General features: G+C 40.4%; 1 protein-coding gene across 4 annotated transcripts in view; it reads left to right on the forward strand.

Moving 5' to 3' along the window:
- Positions 1-18236, forward strand: part of cacng3b (calcium channel, voltage-dependent, gamma subunit 3b) — a 34514-nt gene extending 16278 nt beyond the window's left edge. The window contains exons 2-5 of one of the 4 annotated variants that reach the window (XR_011926685.1): positions 6369-6452; positions 9395-9535; positions 12236-15673; positions 15776-18236. Coding sequence is in view for 1 of the 4 variants with exons in the window: in XM_072442614.1 (XP_072298715.1) it covers positions 6369-6452; positions 9395-9535; positions 12236-12744 (734 nt within the window). In the remaining 3 variants the exon portion in view is untranslated. Of the gene's footprint in view, positions 1-6368; positions 6453-9394; positions 9536-12235 lie in introns of all 4 variants that reach the window. The other 3 variants (XR_011926683.1, XR_011926684.1, XM_072442614.1) reach the window with 3 other exon arrangements.
- Positions 18237-18389: the final 153 nt, after the last annotated feature.

An 18389-nucleotide genomic window follows, 5' to 3' on the forward strand; every position in this document is an offset into this window, starting at 1 on the left:
CAAATAGAAGTATATAGGAAACCTACACACACGGACCAGTATTTGCTCTTTGGTTCCAACCACCCACTACAGCATAAGCTGGGTGTGATCAGAACCTTACAACACAGAGCTCAAGGTGTGCCCACCAGCTCAGAGGGCAAGAAGAAAGAGGAAAAACATGTCCGAAATGCCCTCTCAGCCTGTGGTTACCCCGCTTGGGCTCTCAACAGAGTGAAGAGAACCAAGAAGCAGGACAAAAGGGAAACTGAACAGAGAAGGAAGGGTGTCTGGCCTGTCGGAAAAACTGCAGAGAATTTTTAGACAACACGAAGTCCCTGTTTATTTTAAACCAGGAAACACTTTAAGACAAAAACTGGTTCACCCAAAGGACAAGTTGCCGACTCAAAAACAGAGCAATGTAGTTTATTCGATCCAATGCAGTGAAGAAAGTTGTAAAGAACGGTACATAGGTGAGACGAAACAGCCTCTACACAAGAGGCTTTATCAGCACAGAAGAAATACTAGTTCAGGTCCACAGAGCGCCGTGCATCTCCATCTTGAAGCCTCTAATCACTCGTTTGAAGACGGTGAGGTGAAGGTTTTAAGCAGGGAGAAAAGATGGTTTGAAAGAGGAGTCAAGGAAGCTTTTTTTGTTAAAAAAGAAAGACCTTCTTTAAACAGAAATGGAGGGCTTAGGTTTCATCTTCCTGTTATTTATAATGGGTTACTGAACCCCTGGAAAGGTAAAGGACATTCAGATGCTAATCAGGTACTCAGGGTGGTTGAGCCAGGGTCTCACAAAGACAAAGAGGTTTCTAATAGCCCATTAAGATTCTGAATAGGCTAGCTCGGTAGATACAAGGGGGGAGTTTCTGTTGAAACAAACAACTCTTTCTACTTCAGGAAGGCTCCTCCCAATGGGCGGGTCTTACCACAGAACAGTATTAATATCGGAGTTCTCGACCTAAATTCTGTTATTGACAATGACTCTTGGATGAGAGTCGAAACGTCTATTTTTTCAAACTGAGTCCAGATGACTACAACTGAAGCTTTTTCTACTATGGAACACGCCTGGACGAATGAGGGATTACACCGACACAACTACCTGAAAAGTTAAACCGTGCCCCTTTAATGTAAATGGAGCACAATAGTATACTGCATGTGCACATTCACCTTCGTTTAGCTTGTTATCGTGAAGCCAATTAATGACATGGACTCCGGCTACAGTAAACCACTACATAAATCTTCAGTATATTTACATACCCCTCTGACAATACCAGCGCACTCTTAATAGTTTAAAATCTCCCCGGTGCTTTGTCCCGCTCCCCTCATCAGGATAAACAGTCTGACCCCGGGGTCCCGCACACCGCGCCTTACATAATCACTCCTTATGTGCATGTATCTCCATATATCCTTATTGCGATCATTATTTCCCGCAAAGCGACAGCATGATGTCATCGTCCGACCGCAGCCATTCATCACTCCCCGTTAAGAAGCCGATCCGATTGTTGATTCGTCATCTATATGCGTGTTCGAGCCAGGCCCACCCTCTAAGTCTAGCGTGGGTGCTGGTGCGGGGGAGGGCGGGGGCGAGAGAGAGGCTGTTTTGCAATACATCAGGATGGTTCAATACAAATGCGTGGGTTTAAAAGGCGGCAGGTGTAATGAATTTCCCGGGCCGACAGACAGGGGGCGGCGCGCTGATGGATGGGGCTTTACACCTTGATGCGTCCAACAGGAGCAGCTAAGGCTACGCTAACGGTGACTCCACTGCAGAGTTTTAGCGGGCAATCAAGGCACTTTGTTTGGAGGAAGAAGTATTGTTTTCCATTATGCGAGCACAAAGCCATTAAGAGTTTGGTGTTGCGGCATTGTCCTCCGCTGACTTGATCATTTGTACTCTGGGAAGTGTTTATTTATTATGTGTTTATGAGCAATAATTGTGCATTCGTTTAGGAGCACGTTCAAAACATTATTTTCTTGGTCAAATTTGTTTTTTACCATATGTCATTATCGAACAAACCTAAGATTCAATGGATTGACATTTCAACATTAAATGACTCAACTCAAGACATCCACTGTAGAATGAAAATGACTGCGGTTTTAATTTCTTTTTCTGATTTTCAGTTTTTTGATTTAACATAAAAGAACAAAGAACTGAACCATGAAACAGAGAGAGAGCAGACAAAACATTTTACGTCGTCTTACTCATGTAGTCTGGCATAGTCCCATCATTTAATTCCATTTGGTCCATAGTCTATTCAATTTGTCATTTTCAAATTAAGTTTCAAATGTTTCAAATGTTTGGCCTTGCTCCAGTTTTGTCGTCTTCATTTCAAGTGGAAAAGCATTTAAAATCTGTTTTAGCAGCATTTGTCCTGGTAGTTTAATTATATTTTTGGACAAATCTGTTGGCTAAAAGATGGAAATAGAGTCCTGTATAAGGGATCTTCAGTCGTTTCCATCAGTGAAGTTTTACGCACTAAATAGTCCTAAATTCAAATGGAATGTCAATGATTGCTTGGCTTTATATCGAGCTTATGACTGAGAATAATGACACATTTGGTTTACTTTACTGGTTACAGTACACTTTCCGCCGTGTTTCCCAAGTAAATGCAAGTAATAAACCACATTAGCTCGAAATGGAGTGGGAAGAAGAATAAATGTATAAACTCCTGCCTCATGTACATCACTTTACATTGTGTGGTCGCAGTGATTCATCAAAATTATCTTAATGTTATTCAGCTCTTTTGACCGGAAAATAGCTCTCCAGTTTGGTTCTTTTCTGCACATATTTTTATATAAACTAATTGTGTAAACCGTGATGACCAACATGTTAAATAGAGTGCAACACATTTTCAATTAAAATATAGATAAATCCTCATTTGGGCACACATGGACTCGCATTTATAATAGCACTGAGATGTTGCTTTGCATTAAATGTTCCATGGCTTTAATTATCTCTATGGCTACAAGCAGGAGACTAGCACCAGGCCAAGGTATGAGTCAGATCTGTGGAGAGGTAAAGATGTTCAAGCTTCAACATTATCGCAGAAAAAGCCATATTTTTAACGAATCACCATGTCGTACAGTATAATGGTGAAACGAACTACCCACAAATAGCAGGTCAATATCTTTTGTTAAATAGATGAGCACTCAAGAGATTAAAGTGGGAGGAAGCAACCAAATGTTTCATGGTATCCTGAAAAATGTTTCCATTAAATCATACAGCTCACAAGTCACGCTCAACATGACTGTTTTTCCTTTTGATTATATCAGACTGACAATATTTATTTAACTGGTTAAGGTGGTGCTGGAATATTCATGCCTTTTATCGATACATCTGAAAAAGCGCAATATTTTGTCATTTCCAGCTATTTCCCTTACTAATAACACAGTGAATAGACTCATTTAATTATTTTGCTCTCATAATGTTATTGCGTAGGTGGAGGAAATCGTAGCTTTAGTCGTTTTCCCTTTGCAAACATAATTGGCCACGTATTAAGTTAAACGTCTATTAAAATGTAGAAATAATGAAAAAGCCTTCAAATGCTGGGTTTAGTTGCTGCTGCAGAGGCTTGATGAATCAATTTGTGAATGATTTGGGGGGAGTGTGTGGACACTGGAGAGGCAGCAGCGTCAGTATGCAAATGAGCGATTAGCTGGAGAGTCCTGTTTGTTCATCAGTCTTTTCCTTTTTACCATCTTTCACCAACACTTCCTCTGCTCTCATCTCCTCATCCTCTCCCCTCTCCAGCCTCTCCATGTATCCTCAGTCGGGACTTCTATCGGCGGTGCTTGTCTTTCAGGAGATCATATTGTTTTATCTGAAATGCAGCATTAAACGTCATTTTTCGATCATACGTGTTCACAAAAACGACATGCTTTTTCTATCGAATTAGTAGCGCTTGTGCATCGATTAATCGCCCAAAAGGGGACGTGGAAAAAGCTGTGAAGTATCTCTATGTTCTGATCACATGACCTAAACTGCACAACAAGCACACAGGGTTTTATGCCAAAAACAACTACAGAAAGACGTGTTAAAAAGGAATAAACTCACAATGTACTCCCATGTAAACGTGAAAAATACCTACTGGTTACTGTTTAATAGTCATAGTTTTAGTCATTATGATTCATGTTTATTTATTTATTTCGTTCAAGACAGTGATATACATATACACAATATATATTAGCCTTAACGTGAGAGATGCGTTGTACCAGGCTTTAGCTCAAGTGCTAATTTCCACATGCAATTTAAATAGCATTTGGTATCAATATTTAATTAAGAAATTATAGTAATAATAATAATAAAATGCTGTTTGAACTGAATTTCATCGTTTAAAACCACAATTCGCATATTGTCTTAGCTCTGGCCAATCAGAGCAGGCGATGCTGTTATGTGAGTTTGTAGTTGTGGAAAAAAACAGATACAGCTGTGAGGCAACCAGGGACTTAAGTTGCTTGTGCTAATTATTTGTAAAAATGAATTCAAATGGGAAATAATAACCACTCTCCTGAAACACAGCATAAGCCCTGAAATTGACTGATCACACCTCTATCATTTTCCTCTCTCTTTCTCTTCCTTGCTTAATTCCTGATTGAAATAAACCACATTGCCCAAAATGCATCACTTCAAGTCCATGCCGCTTCCAAACACCACAAAGGCCCATTCTTTCTCTTTCTCACGCCGATACGAGCTCTCTACAGATGGCTGCTATGACCGCGCGTGATTGATAGACCGCTTGTATCGCTTTAATGAGCCCGGCATTGTGTTCATCAACATCCTGCCTTTTTCTGTTCTCGGTAAGCACATGTGACGATAGTGATACGAAAGTGCGCACCTGCATGTGTGATAAGGCCTTTCATTAGTGTTTCCTTGGCATGGCCCGGAGGCTACAGCACTGTCTCATATCATCTGTCATGCCCCCCCCCCCCTCTCTCCACTCGTCTTGTATTGTCTGCTCTTGATGTGAATTCATATCTAAGCAACAGGGACGTGTCATTGTTCAATCTGGTGGAGATGGGATTTGGTGCAGTGGGGCCGTGGACGGAAAGTTAGCGAGAGTGAGTGGCGGATCAAGAGTAATTTTGGTGCAGGGTAAAAGGGACACGGATACTGCAGGGGGAGTGTTATCTATGTAAATGTTATGTTGTTATGTTATGGTAAATGATCAGCGTGAAGATGTAGATGTTTTGTACAGTTTGTCTGGGGCGGAATGAGATGCACGAACAGCATAAACCGTCGACCTTCGGGTTGGTGGGCAAATCCTCTGCCACAGCGGAATGCGGGGAAATGTGTCATGCCCATGGAGTGTCATGATAGCAGCAATGCCATGTTTTGTATGTTTTATAGGTTAAAATAGCTTGAGAAATTGGTCATTTACATCATTTTAGATATAGGTGTTTGCAATAGTTAATAGCTGTTTTATTATTTTATATAAAAAGGTATGATGTGCTTATTGTTGGTAGTTCTTGGTATTTTTGTGATTCACTTTTTATCAGGCAGAAAAAAAGAAAAAAGTATCATGCCAGATCAAATTTTGGCAAGTCTTTAGACATTTCAAATTGCAGCTGCAAAACAAACAGACTTTGGAAACAGCTGCAAGGCAAATTACAGAGATAATCAATTACGGCTGCATTATTTAGAGAAAAAAAACGAAACAATTTTTCAGTTTTTTTTAAATTAAAAAGTAGATTCAAATTTTAAATAACTCCAGAAATTTTAACATTTGAGAGAAGACTATACTAACACAAGAATCCCATTGCAGCCTTTACAGTCTGATTCCGCCAACGTAAAGTGTGATTTCTGTTTGATTGTGGTATATTGTGCAGCACTTTCTTGATTAACAGTTATTGTGTATTCTAACTTGCATGAAACAAAGTCACAAGGTTTTACTTTTCCCAAAGAACAGGATCAAGTATACACCCATCAACTAGAGGGTTGCTCTTTCAAACCTCACATTAGTGCAGAGCTTTGTTGTGTTCCCAGACCTTTATAAAGCCACAATAAAAGTGATAAAACTCTGTCAATCCTTCACTGTTGCTCCTACAATTAAAGGTACATTAATTACCTTTTCTGGAGGAGTGTCTGCCAGTTGTTATTGCTTTGTCTTGAATGTTCCACAGTATGACAAGATAAATGTTTAATGCCTGACTGAGGAACATTCCAGACAAAGCAATAACATTTCCACGGCGTAAAGTTGATACAGTGCAAGGTGAAATAAAAATTATATTAATAGACTTTTGTGTTAAACACAGTGAATAAAGCCGACAATGCCGTGTATCACTGTTGCTTTTAGCTGCAGAGGAATTAGAAGAATGGCTGCAGGTTCAGTCTAAATAGGACAAATGGTGTGTAATTCTTCTAAGGATGTGTTTGTTCTGGGCAGGTACATTTCGTGGCGTGTGCAAGAAGATTGATCACTTTCCCGAGGACGCTGATTACGAAGCAGATGCCGCTGAATACCTCCTCCGTAAGTTTACACACACATTCCCTTACTTTATATCCTCCTCTCCAACTGTCTGGATCTTTAGTGTGCTCGTGGATGTAATGGAAGTGGGAAGGTTGTGTGTTTGAGTCCGTGGGTTTCTGACATGTGATGACACCAGGCAAGTAGAAATACTGTGTTCCGTATTGGTACACTGTCATTATTTATGTAATAATAATGTGTATCAAGCAGATCATCACATGGTGCAGTGGAGAGATCATTACACACAACCTGTGCCCCGGCTGAACCAAAGGGTCAGTGTGGTGGTGAGGAACTCTTCTGATGAATCCCACTCGGCTCCTGGGTTCAAAGGATGCCAATAATGCACTGCAGAACCATAAGTTCCAAACTGGCCAGCAACAGACATAGATTGTATTAGTAAGTCGTGCGCATGTGATAATTAAGTTCTTCCCTCAAGATAATATCTTGTGGCCACGAGTTAATAAAGAGTTTTCTAATGTCACCTGCAGCGCTCTGAAGTACACATATGAGGCCCTTTATGCAGTGATATTATTTTACAAATGATTTCTTTATGAATAAGCACTAATTAAAAGAATAGTAGTCATAAGTATGGTTGTCGAAAGCGTTGGTTACCAGATACTGATCAATAATAAAACTGGTATCAAAACTAAATACTCATTTGAAAAACTACACAAAAATCACCTAAACAAGACAAATTGGACCTTTACTGAATAACTTTGAAAAATTTAATCATTTTGAGCTATAGATGAACTAGTGGTAACACTTTATTTTAGGGTACAAGAAAATGTAATTCTATTGTAGTATTGTATTGTCATTGTAGTATCAAGTACAGAGTGTTTTTCTTATTCTTGTTTTAGTATTGTGACAACACTAGTGACAAGTGATAGACCAGGTTCTGTACATACACAAATCAAAGACGGCTGTAAAGGTTATGAAAACACCATATTAGTTTTGAGTACATTTTGGATATGTTTAGAATGAGGTCCACATAACAGAATGATCAGGTACAAGCTTGTGGCACAGTGCATATGTCAAGATTATAAATGCCACAAAAGATGTAATTATTACAAGTTTAACAAGATAATCATAAGAATTTAGAAGCAGAAAGACATATACATACACTACACTAGATGCAGTATACTAGATGCATTTGTAAAGTACACGTTTTACTCACAGGCTGTAATAAAGCTACAACCTTATACACTACCTGTGTGTAGTGATTAGCATGCGGCGGCGGGAGTGACAAATGGATGCAAAGGCTTGAACGAGCATCGGAGGAGATTGTAACAGATGCCACATGCATAAGGCACAAACAAATATTGGCATAATCACAAAATCACAAAGTGGAAATACAATACTCTTTATTACATCCCGCTATATCAAAAGACAGATGCAGGGAATGATCAAAGTAAAAGCAGTAAAGATGAAGACAAGGAAACTGCCACAAATGCAGAAAATGGATGTAGCCTCTGCTTGACTAAACACAATAGAGCGTCCCCAAAGGCAGCCAATCAGACGACAGGACTCTAAGCAGCTCAGCCACTCAGGAGCCAGGACCTAGTGACCGTGTTTTGAACAGCCTAGAGGTGTGGGGCAGGGGGGGCGGGGCCGGGGCTACACAATGTCATTGGACACTGCTCTTGTCCGTCAGTGTAACATCACCGTTAAATAGTCTTTGGAACATGTCGGGGAATACTTGAACACACTTTGCACGACAAGCTGTTTGTGCGCCTCAATATGGTGGAATATCCTCGGCACATATGCTGTTATGGCAAATGTTTTGAGAACGTCTGGCTTTTATATTCATCATATTCTTATCGTTATTGTGGTTGCATATGCGAAAGCCTGACTCTCCATCTGTTCAAATATTTTTGTCATTTGTCTTTGTTACACTTATAATAGTTTTGCCTCTCTGTGACAAACACCAACACATGGGCACAGTCTATTGTTTTCCTCTTTTAATTGAATGGGTGTTGTTGTCTTGAATGTAGAAGAATAGAGCCCAAGACGGATTTGTCAATACATTTTATATAATTTATTTTATCCTATAGTGGACATGTTTTATCTGATTTCTACAACAACACAAATCTCTGAAACACGCACACACACACACACACACACACACACACACGCAAACACAAACACGCACACACACACACACACGCAAACACAAACACAAACACACACACAACATCAAAGTTAAAATGATATTATCTCATTTTGCAAATTATTGCTTTATGAATAAGCACTATTTAAAACAATTGTTGTGATAAGTAGGCTTGTCAAAAGTGTCAATACCCAGATAATGATCAATAATAAAACTAGTATCAAAACTAAAAAACTAGTATTGCATTATAAGTGTGTGTATTGTACTGATCCTGAAAGGTTTTTTTTTTAAATCACATAAAAAAGGGAAATATTGGACCTTTTCTGAATAACTTTGAATATTTTTGATCTATAGCAGAACTAATTAAAAACTAGAATGATCTAGAACTAGAAACACATTCTATATTGTTAAAAATATATATATTTTAACATAACCGGCCTTAAATCTGTTTAATTTCTCTCGCTTCAGTAACAGAAACAGCCCATTTCTTTTCATTATTTCAACTGTACCACGCTCCAGATTGTCATGTTTTTTTTATTTTTAAAGTGTCTAAGTGACATTTAAAACCCACATATATCAGTAAGTAATATCAAAATTGAATTGAAGTACAGAGCAGTGGACGGAGACAGGGGGTAGGTGAAAACTGGAATTTCCTGACCCCTCGAGCCACAGTTGCAGAACAATACAGGATTACTCAGTTGATGCTGCATAATATGTACCATTTAAAGTAACTGGAAGGACAAACATAAATCTGTTATTTTCAAGTGACTGAAGTGAAGATTACTATGACGACTGTGACTTCCTGTAAACGACATGATTCCCTGTATCTGTGTCTCAGGTGCAGTGCGTGCGTCCAGTATCTTCCCCATCATGAGTGTGGGCCTGCTCTTCCTCGGGGGGCTCTGCGTGGCGGCCAGCGAGTTCTACAGAAGTCGACACAACGTCATCCTCAGTGCGGGCATCTTCTTCGTCTCTGCTGGTATGTTTTGGAACATTCCGGTAAAACAATGACTCAGCGGCGGCGGCGAACGAAGAGGAGAAGTTGGGATTGATGGTTCTGAGGGAACATGAAGTGAATGAAAGAGGAGAGAAGAGTGTGCATTTATAAAGAAAGCTTTCAGACATTATTGGTGGAGAGTTTTGTTTCCTCGTCTTCATGATTCCATCCATCGGGTTGTCAAAAGTATCAAAAATCAAATATTAATCGATTCTAAACACTGTATCAAAACTAGCAATTATCAATACTAAAAAAGCAAAAACAAGATGACATTTCAGAATGATCTTGAGCTTTATCAGAACTAAAATAAAACCACAACAACACGAAGACAACGCTATCATTTTGTGTCTAAACAAAGGCTTTTTTTATTGTCATTGAGGTATTGAAATCAGCGTATTGAGCCTTTTCCATGATTACCGAAAGCCAATTAGAGACAACTTGCCTCTCTCCTCTAGGGCTCTTTTCTCTTATTACGGAGAGATTGAGGAGACAAGGAAACACAATTGGGACGCAGCCACAGTTACACTAAACCTTCCGTGGTGTGTGGAACTAGGGCTGGAGCACTCTTGAGAATTGTCCGTTCCAAGTTAATTCACAAACATCTTGCGCTCGGCCTCGTTTAATACAGCGGAAACTCTCCAAAATATTTGAACAGGGCGGCGCGTCAGCTCTTTAGCTCCCACAGAATAGCCTGCCTGAGGAGTTAGACGAGAGTGTGCAAATCGGACGCAGCCTCGGACTAATCAACCCGCTGCGACGTCCCGCGAGGATTCCCGCTGCACTACGAGCGCGCGAAAGGCCCCTACACTCATGTCCTGACTTTTGACACTCACAAAGACCAGTAATTGCTGCTCACTGGGATGTGTAGGGCCCTATTGGGTTCTGTAGTAAATTCTTGACACCAAATTGGTAATTATTTCCCTCAATAATGGCGGGTGATTGTGGTTAATTGCAGTGGGCTAATTGACTGTATTGTGAGCACTGTATTTGAGAGTAATGATATCGAGTAGAAGTATAGCAGCTGTGTGCGGGCGGGGCTGTCAAACTCATTTAGTGTGGGCTGTCTTTGAAGGAGACGTGCAGTATTATGCTTTTTTTTTTCAAGTTCTTAGTAATAAACTCCTTATTTATTTATTTATTTATGTTTGTTATTGCTTTTAAATTCTCGCATTTTCATAGCTGCATTTCACACAAAATTCATGAATATTACTATTATTACTATGATTTTTTTTATAAATGCAAGTTAGTATAAGAAAATGGGTGGATATAGTCGAGTAGGTGAAAACATACATTTTCTGAACACTCATGAAGGACAATACAGGATTACTCAACATCTAAATACAATTTTGGTTAAGCTAAAGAAACGAAGAGGGAACACCATAATAACATGGCTAAAAGCTCATTGATTTTGCAAATATGTTTACTTTACAAGGAAATGCCGCTGTTGAGGAAAAAAAAGTCACTAATATGTTAACCTTTACCCGATCAAGAAGACCAAAGAATAAATGATAAAAGTGTTGTTTCGGTCTTGACTATTTGAAAGTGCATATTGATACAGACGGTTCAGTGCTGTTTGTTTATGTTAGCCTTTGAACATAAGTGTTACTAATCACTATAATAAGGTAATTTCACTTTGATAGAGTCACTTTCACACTGTGTTTACTCTAATCAAAATCTATAGTATGAAGGGCACATTGACTGCAATCATTCTTTTAGCCACTCCTTCTTTCTCAAATCCCAGCTACTTTCTGCTCTGAAGTACGGCTGCACAATGGCCATTTATTGAAGACAAATCATGGAGACCAATTCAATTTCACATTTATTTAACTGTGGCAAATGTACATTCTTCTTTTCTTTTGAGTATGCTGCTATTTTCAGTAGACTGCTGCTTACAATCACTGAGAACGTTCTAACATCCAATTCGTTTTATGGAAGGAAAATGTTTGTGGACTCAATATAACACAAGTAACTCATACATTTACAAAGTATTGTTGACCCTTTCCGTCCAGTAAATTCAATATAAAGCTATCGAGATGTTGGGATTGAATGTGAAGAGGGCAAAACGACCATGGAAATGCATGAATCCAACAACATAAAAATGTAAACAAAATAAACAACCCCATTAAAGGGGCTGTACCCAATATTTTTGTGTGTGTGATAAAGTAAAATGTGTTTTGCCATAGTTTACTGTATATTGTAAAAGCAGCTCAAAAGGAGACTGTGCTGTCTGCATCTAATTATAAAGCATTTTATTCTCTGTGAGCTGGGAAGTGCGCTCTTAGGATGCTAGTTGTTTTTAGTTAACATTACCATGAAAAACAGCAGCAAAAGATATTCTGTCCTGTGAAAGCACTTAATGTGGTGAATAATTAGAATGTTAGGAATCAAAGTGGACACTATGTTTGAACCGCCGCAAAATTGAACTTGTTCTTGTTTTTTTGTTTTTTGTTTTTTATGTTTTTAGGACAGTAAAAATGAGGTAGGCACAGCACCATTAACTGCTGGTCACTACTGGTAAACACATTTATTACTATCAATACTTTTGATTGAACTATAACTCAAATCTTGGTGGTGTAACAACACAAACTTGATCTCTATAGAGCATGTGTATGACTGACTAGATAAGTTTCCTCAAACACTGTAGTAAAATGTGTTAACAAATATGTTTGCTCCCTTTTGCAGGCCTGAGCAACATTATTGGAATCATAGTGTACATCTCGGCCAACTCAGGCGACCCCGGCCAGAGCGACAGCAAGAAGTCCTACTCGTACGGCTGGTCCTTCTACTTCGGCGCCCTTTCCTTCATCATGGCCGAGATGGTGGGGGTCCTGGCCGTCCACATGTTCATCGAGAAGCACCGCAAGCTACGCGCCAAATCCCGCACGGAGCTCATCAAGAAGTCCGCCTTTAGCCGCATCCCCTCGTACCGCTACCGCTTTCGCCGCCGCTCCAGCGTGCGTTCCTCCGAGGCTCCCAGCCGAGACGCGTCGCCACTGGGTAAGGGCGGCTACACGGGGCCCGCCGCCTCCGAGCTCCCCATGTACACCCTGAACCCGAGGGAGCCGGGCAACGCGGGCACCAAATCGGGCGGGATGGGCGGCTTGCTGAATTCAGAGAGGGAGTTTCTTCAAAGCAGCACGCTCACTAAAGACTACAGCAAAGACCCCAACCGCCGAACCACGCCTGTGTGAGAGAAATCAGCCAATCAGTAGGCGAGGATGACGACGCGCGTAACGTAAAATGGGGAACACAGGGTTTGGAGGGGTGGGGGCTAAGCTAAAAGGGGGGGTTGCGGAAAAAAAATAAACTGTGAACTTGTAGCCTTCGAACTGTGAATTCTGAGCCCTGTGCAATCGTGTAGCAGGGTCTATTGTTTTTTTTGTTTTTTTAAATGGAGGAGTTATTCAAAAAGCGCCACCACTTTACCACCGCACCTGACACTACCGTGGCACGTGCCGGGGCAACTTCTCCCGATCGAATAATGTGAACAAATGAGACGAGAGGTGAAAGTTGAGAGCGTTTTGACCTGCGCTCTTTGACCTTTTGACCTCCTTATCGGGTAGCAGCAGAAGCGGCAGCCGAGTTGTATAAAGCAGAAGCGCGAGCAGAGGGAGTCGACACCTTGGGAAATGGACTTGTTCATTTTAAGCTCAGCCCAAAAATAGAAATTGTCCATTTGTGGCACTTATGATAATTTACTACCACATTGTATATATATTCTACATATTTATTTTGTTAATCATGTTGAACTAGCTGAACTTGAAGTGAATCATGACCCTTCCTGGCAATCCTCCTTTCTTCTGATTCCAAGTCAGTTCTCAAATGTATAGAGTTGTTATAGACATCCTGACTGGAAACAAGCAGTTGAAAGGCGGGGCAAAAGTGCGACTTTGACTTTAGAATTTCTATTGAGGGTATTGTTAGATCATTGGTGCTTCCTATCACTCCTATCTCATCTTTATACATTCACCACCACAAAGCTAAACGTCGCATACCTATATCGTCACCTGCCATCTTACCCTTCCATGCCACGCCTCATCCCGCCTCCACAAACATCCTTGGTCCAACTCCAGCCCCTTGAGGGACACCCAGCTACACGTAGGGCCAGTCTTCCGTTACAGCAAGCTTTGGGTAGCTAGTACGGAGGTGGCGGAGTGAGGAGGAGACCACTGCGCTGTGATTATTCACCCCCATAGGGACAAGCCAAAACGTCACATACAGGCAGCATAGGGAAATTTGTAACCACAATCGAAATGAGAAGTCGCTGGGGAGATTTTGAAATATTGGAAGTATTTCAAGTGAGCTGATGTAATGCTGCTGCAAGGATTCACTGTGTAAATCTAAGCATTTAAGTTAAGCTTCCTCAGACAAGTCACGTGTACTGAACCAAGAAAAGTGCTTGAATTGACCAAATTAAAAAGGTGCAAAAGTAGCAATCTAAACAATATTTTACTAAAGAGACATATCAGTTTTAAATTTTGAGACTATAACCAAAAGCTGTGATGTAACTGACTCCTCGGTTCTTGATCTAGACGAGTGGTTCTCAAAATCTCAAAAGTACCATTAGGTGTGACTTATTTCTTTGTAAGGCTTTTTGATCTGGTTATTTTGTCCTGACATGGTTTATAATCATAGTTTTAAGTTTAAATTCAGTCGTTTTAAGAAATGTGGTGGTTGGGAATTCAATATTTGATGTGCGGTTGGAAAGTGTGGAAAGAGGGGAAAGTTTGAGAACCACTGATCTAGAACATCAACATTGCCCTAATTTACAAAAATGTGGAGAGAGATTACTAAATACTTCAGTGCCATATCAGATTCCTACACTTTATACATTTAAAGGGTTAATCATTTCCTATTGCTATGAAAGCATCTGTACTTTCAAATTGAACACCACTCTTCTGAATTACAATCACTCCACCTCTAACTGAGTGTAATACTAATACTACTACTACTAATAATACTAATAATAATGATAATGATAATGATAATGATAATAATAATGATAGATTTTCCTTTCCATTTTCTTATGCCATTATGTGATCATCTATACATATGTAAATGTAATCTTTTCTAAGCCATATTTTGCACACAGCCAGTTTAGTCATGATTCATCACTACCTCTCTCCAGTAAATGTTAGGCAGTTAAGCAGACATAATGGAGAAACTTATCATTGGTGATCATCAAGAGCTATATATCAGTCACATACATGCACATATGGACAAAGAGGTGACAGCTACATTGTGAAAGATGTTGTAAGTAAATTTGAAGGTTATTTCCTTAAACCACCATTGCACTGTTTTGTATAAAGATGAATCCAGCTGAAACAGGCCAATCACTATTCTTGCCCTGAAAATAAAATAAAAGATGTTTCAAACCTCACTCACTGTTGACTTTATAACGCTGCTACTTTATGGAGTGTAAAGACATCTTAAAGGTACAAACGTGCACCACCGCCCTCCCACTATCCTCTGCGTGTAATTATTAATTTTGCACGATGACTACATCAGCAGTTGTCATGGGTGTGAAAAGGGCAAACAGCGCCTTCTTTTTCTGAGCAAGGGCTTTGAATTTTTAAAGGACAAGAGCACACAAGGGCTTTCTCTGCTCAGCAGCAACACATCGTGTCGGGAGAACTGGGAAGTACATTTGCTCCCAACATCCTTACACCAGCTGAACAACATGATAACAGCGAATATGACATGCATTGTGTACAAATGTCAACCAGAGGCCAACAAATAGTGTGTACTCTTTACTTAGCTTAAAAAAATATCAAATATTGCCTTAAAGGGTTATTTTGAATATAATTCTGTAGAATTATGTATTATACTTGATTAAAAAAACGGCGCTGGAGTAGCTTAGTTCTAGATTATTTGCTGTTCTAAGTGTGTTTGGGCATAGATTAGCAGTGTTAGCCTGACTCAGCAGTAATAGCGATGTAGCGAGTGGTCAGCACATAGCAGGCCCCTTAGATGCTAAGGGTCCACTGCCTAGGGGTCAGAGTTCAGAACTGCCATCCATGAGCCATGTCAGCATCGACCAGTTCCGAGCATGCATGCCATATCCATCCGCTCCAGCGCACACGGGTGTGTGTGTGCGTGTGTGCGTGTGTGTGTGTGTGTGTGTGTGTGTGTGTGTGTGTGTGTGTGTGTGTGTGTGCGTGCGTGTGTGTGTGTGTGTGTGTGTGTGCGTGCGTGTGTGTGTGTGTGTGTGAGAGGGTTCAGACTGCGCCCTAATCTCTGCTCCTGTGGGACACGAGCCTGCTCCTGACGCCTTACAGGCCTGGCTGTGTTATTGATGTTTACTTCAGAGTGGGGGCGCTATTACACTCTCTCCATCAGCTTTGGTATCACCATAAAGCGTTGTTGTTTCAACAACAAAACAATTGTATTATTAGTAAAATATATTCTATTTTAAAGGTGCCACTGTGCAGAGATGACTGCTCTGTCACATACTATAGTTATTAATCTATTAGCGAAGGGGACGGGGCAGAAGGGGGGAGGGATCTTTAGTCTTTGTAATATGTTATTATCCTAGACTGGTTTTCTACTTACCTGTGCTTTGTGAGATTGTGTTGTTTTAATCACATCCTCTGAGAGAGGTGAGAAGGACACAGTGGAGCAGTGGACACTCTGGACGTAATGTTACGCAGAAGAGATCAATATGAGAGAGGGTGGTCAGCAAGACTCCACCAAACCCACAATCCTGTCTCAGCCGTTTCCAACATACCCACAACAGCCTCAAATACAACACACTTTTAGTGCCAAATTGCTTACCTACCTGACAAGGTTGCTTTTTTGTCTGCATTGAACAAAAATGCCATAAAAATACAAAAAGCCAAGGTGTGAAATAATAACCTCACAAAAATATGGTATGATCTTTGTTGTTAGCTTTACAGTTTTTGAAATAAAGTCAGGCAAATGTGACACAAAGTTTAAGATTATTTTTGTTATAAATCTGTATTACTTGTGGTGTAAACCAGGCTGATAGACAAACAAGTTAGTTCTGTCCACTGTTACATATACAGTGAAACTCTCCAGAGAATCTTCTCTGTTTTTGAAATTCTGTTTCTATGTTCCTTTCTGGACGTCTGTGGGTAAAATCATGTATATGTGAAAAGAGCAGACGTGCACAGACAGTCCTGACAGGCCTCAGAGGGTCTCCTGTGCATGTGAGTGGTGGCCCTGCTCCAGTGCCTGCCTCCTGCCTTCAGCTCCATCACACATGGGGCCTCGCTGTTCCCATTGCAGAGCTAGCCCTGTGCCCGGGCACATCAGCCATATAACTCTATGGACTGTTCCCATTCAGCTAGGAGAAAACACAAGGCCCAGAATTCTATTATACTGGCAAGACTGTTGGCCTTTTCCCTTCACTTTAGTTTATGATGCTATTTCAGGATCAGCAGAGGGGGCTCCAGGATGCCGCCATGTTAAGTCCCTTATGACAGCTGATGCTCCACATAGGGTCCCTGAGGGCAGAGCCAAAGTCTGTTCTCTAACAGAGATGGCTTAAGTAGGATAAATAGTCAATGAAAATTTCAATGTAACCGAATCTACTCATATACTACTTTGTACTACTGCACAAAAGGATTAGCGGGAAGCTAGCTGTTCGAGCTTAAACTTTAGTCTTAGTGGAACCTACTTAGCACCAAATGATTTATTTATGCTAATCTAAATATGAAAATCTTATCTACACCTCTGTGTAACCTTATCCCATCTGTTGAGGTACTCTGTAATTACTTTTACATTTAATTGGTGGAACCACTTCATTTGACACAGCCAATAATTTGTACTAACACTATGTATACTGTGGAAGGTACAGAGAATGAAGAGCATAGTTTAACTCATATAAAAGACATTAAACCCATAATAATTGTTTTAGTTCTTCTTCCTCAAACATGATCTTTGCCTGAATGCTTGCATTATGTTTACTACCAGCAGAGTATGACCATAAGTTTGAAAAAGAGCGATTCCAAGCAGCTTTTTAAGAAGCCCAGAGCTCGCAGTGTTGTTTACATGCAGAACATATCCAGGCTGCGTCACTGACCTGACAGTGTCTGAAAGTGAATTATAGGTACACACAACAAGCTCTGATTGGTCCAAACTAAGCCATGCCACAAACCGATTCTGATCACACTCCAATGAGCCATGATGTAATACTGGGTAAAGTACAGCTTTCACAAACAAACGGAGCAGAAACCCTGACTTTATCTACGCCAAACGGAGGACTGTTAAACTCAACAAACTCAGGAGAACCGGTGGAAAACATTTGAACTTGTACCTGACCTTTGAACTTCACAGATTATGTTGGCGCCATACAAAAATGTGATCCTTGAATTGTGTTTTTGTCGTGCGTGGTTTGAATTGATGAAGTCGTTTTGGGATGATCAGTGGGCAGCTTTCTCTTCCTGCTCTTTACCTCTCTGAGCCTGTCATCTGTGAGCCCCTCCCTCCACACCCACGAGTGCATGCACCACACACATCCTGTACACAACTGCCAGCCACTTCCACTGTATACTTTCTAATGTAAACCTCTCATGACAGCAGTCTGCCCCCTACAGCTGCTGTAAAGAAAAGCACACTTTTACTTACATGATATCAATATGATGACCTATATCTAGAGACAAAGAATATTATATACCTACGGCATATTAATGAAAAAATAAACAGCCACCTTTTCAAAGTTTCTCTTGTGTCCTCTCATTTTTACAGATATGTGCGGCTCTGAGTTGAACAAAAGTGGCTTGTATTCGATTTCTGTAGTGCTTTTCACTCAAATACGTTTTATATTGCATTATTCATTCATGTCACACCTGGTGGTATTAAGTTACTTCTGTAG

This window comes from Eucyclogobius newberryi, unplaced genomic scaffold (assembly GCF_026437365.1).
Source record: "Eucyclogobius newberryi isolate DKJ021-1_F unplaced genomic scaffold, fEucNew1.0.hap1 SCAF_13, whole genome shotgun sequence".
NCBI classification, from domain to species: Eukaryota; Metazoa; Chordata; class Actinopteri; order Gobiiformes; family Gobiidae; genus Eucyclogobius; species Eucyclogobius newberryi.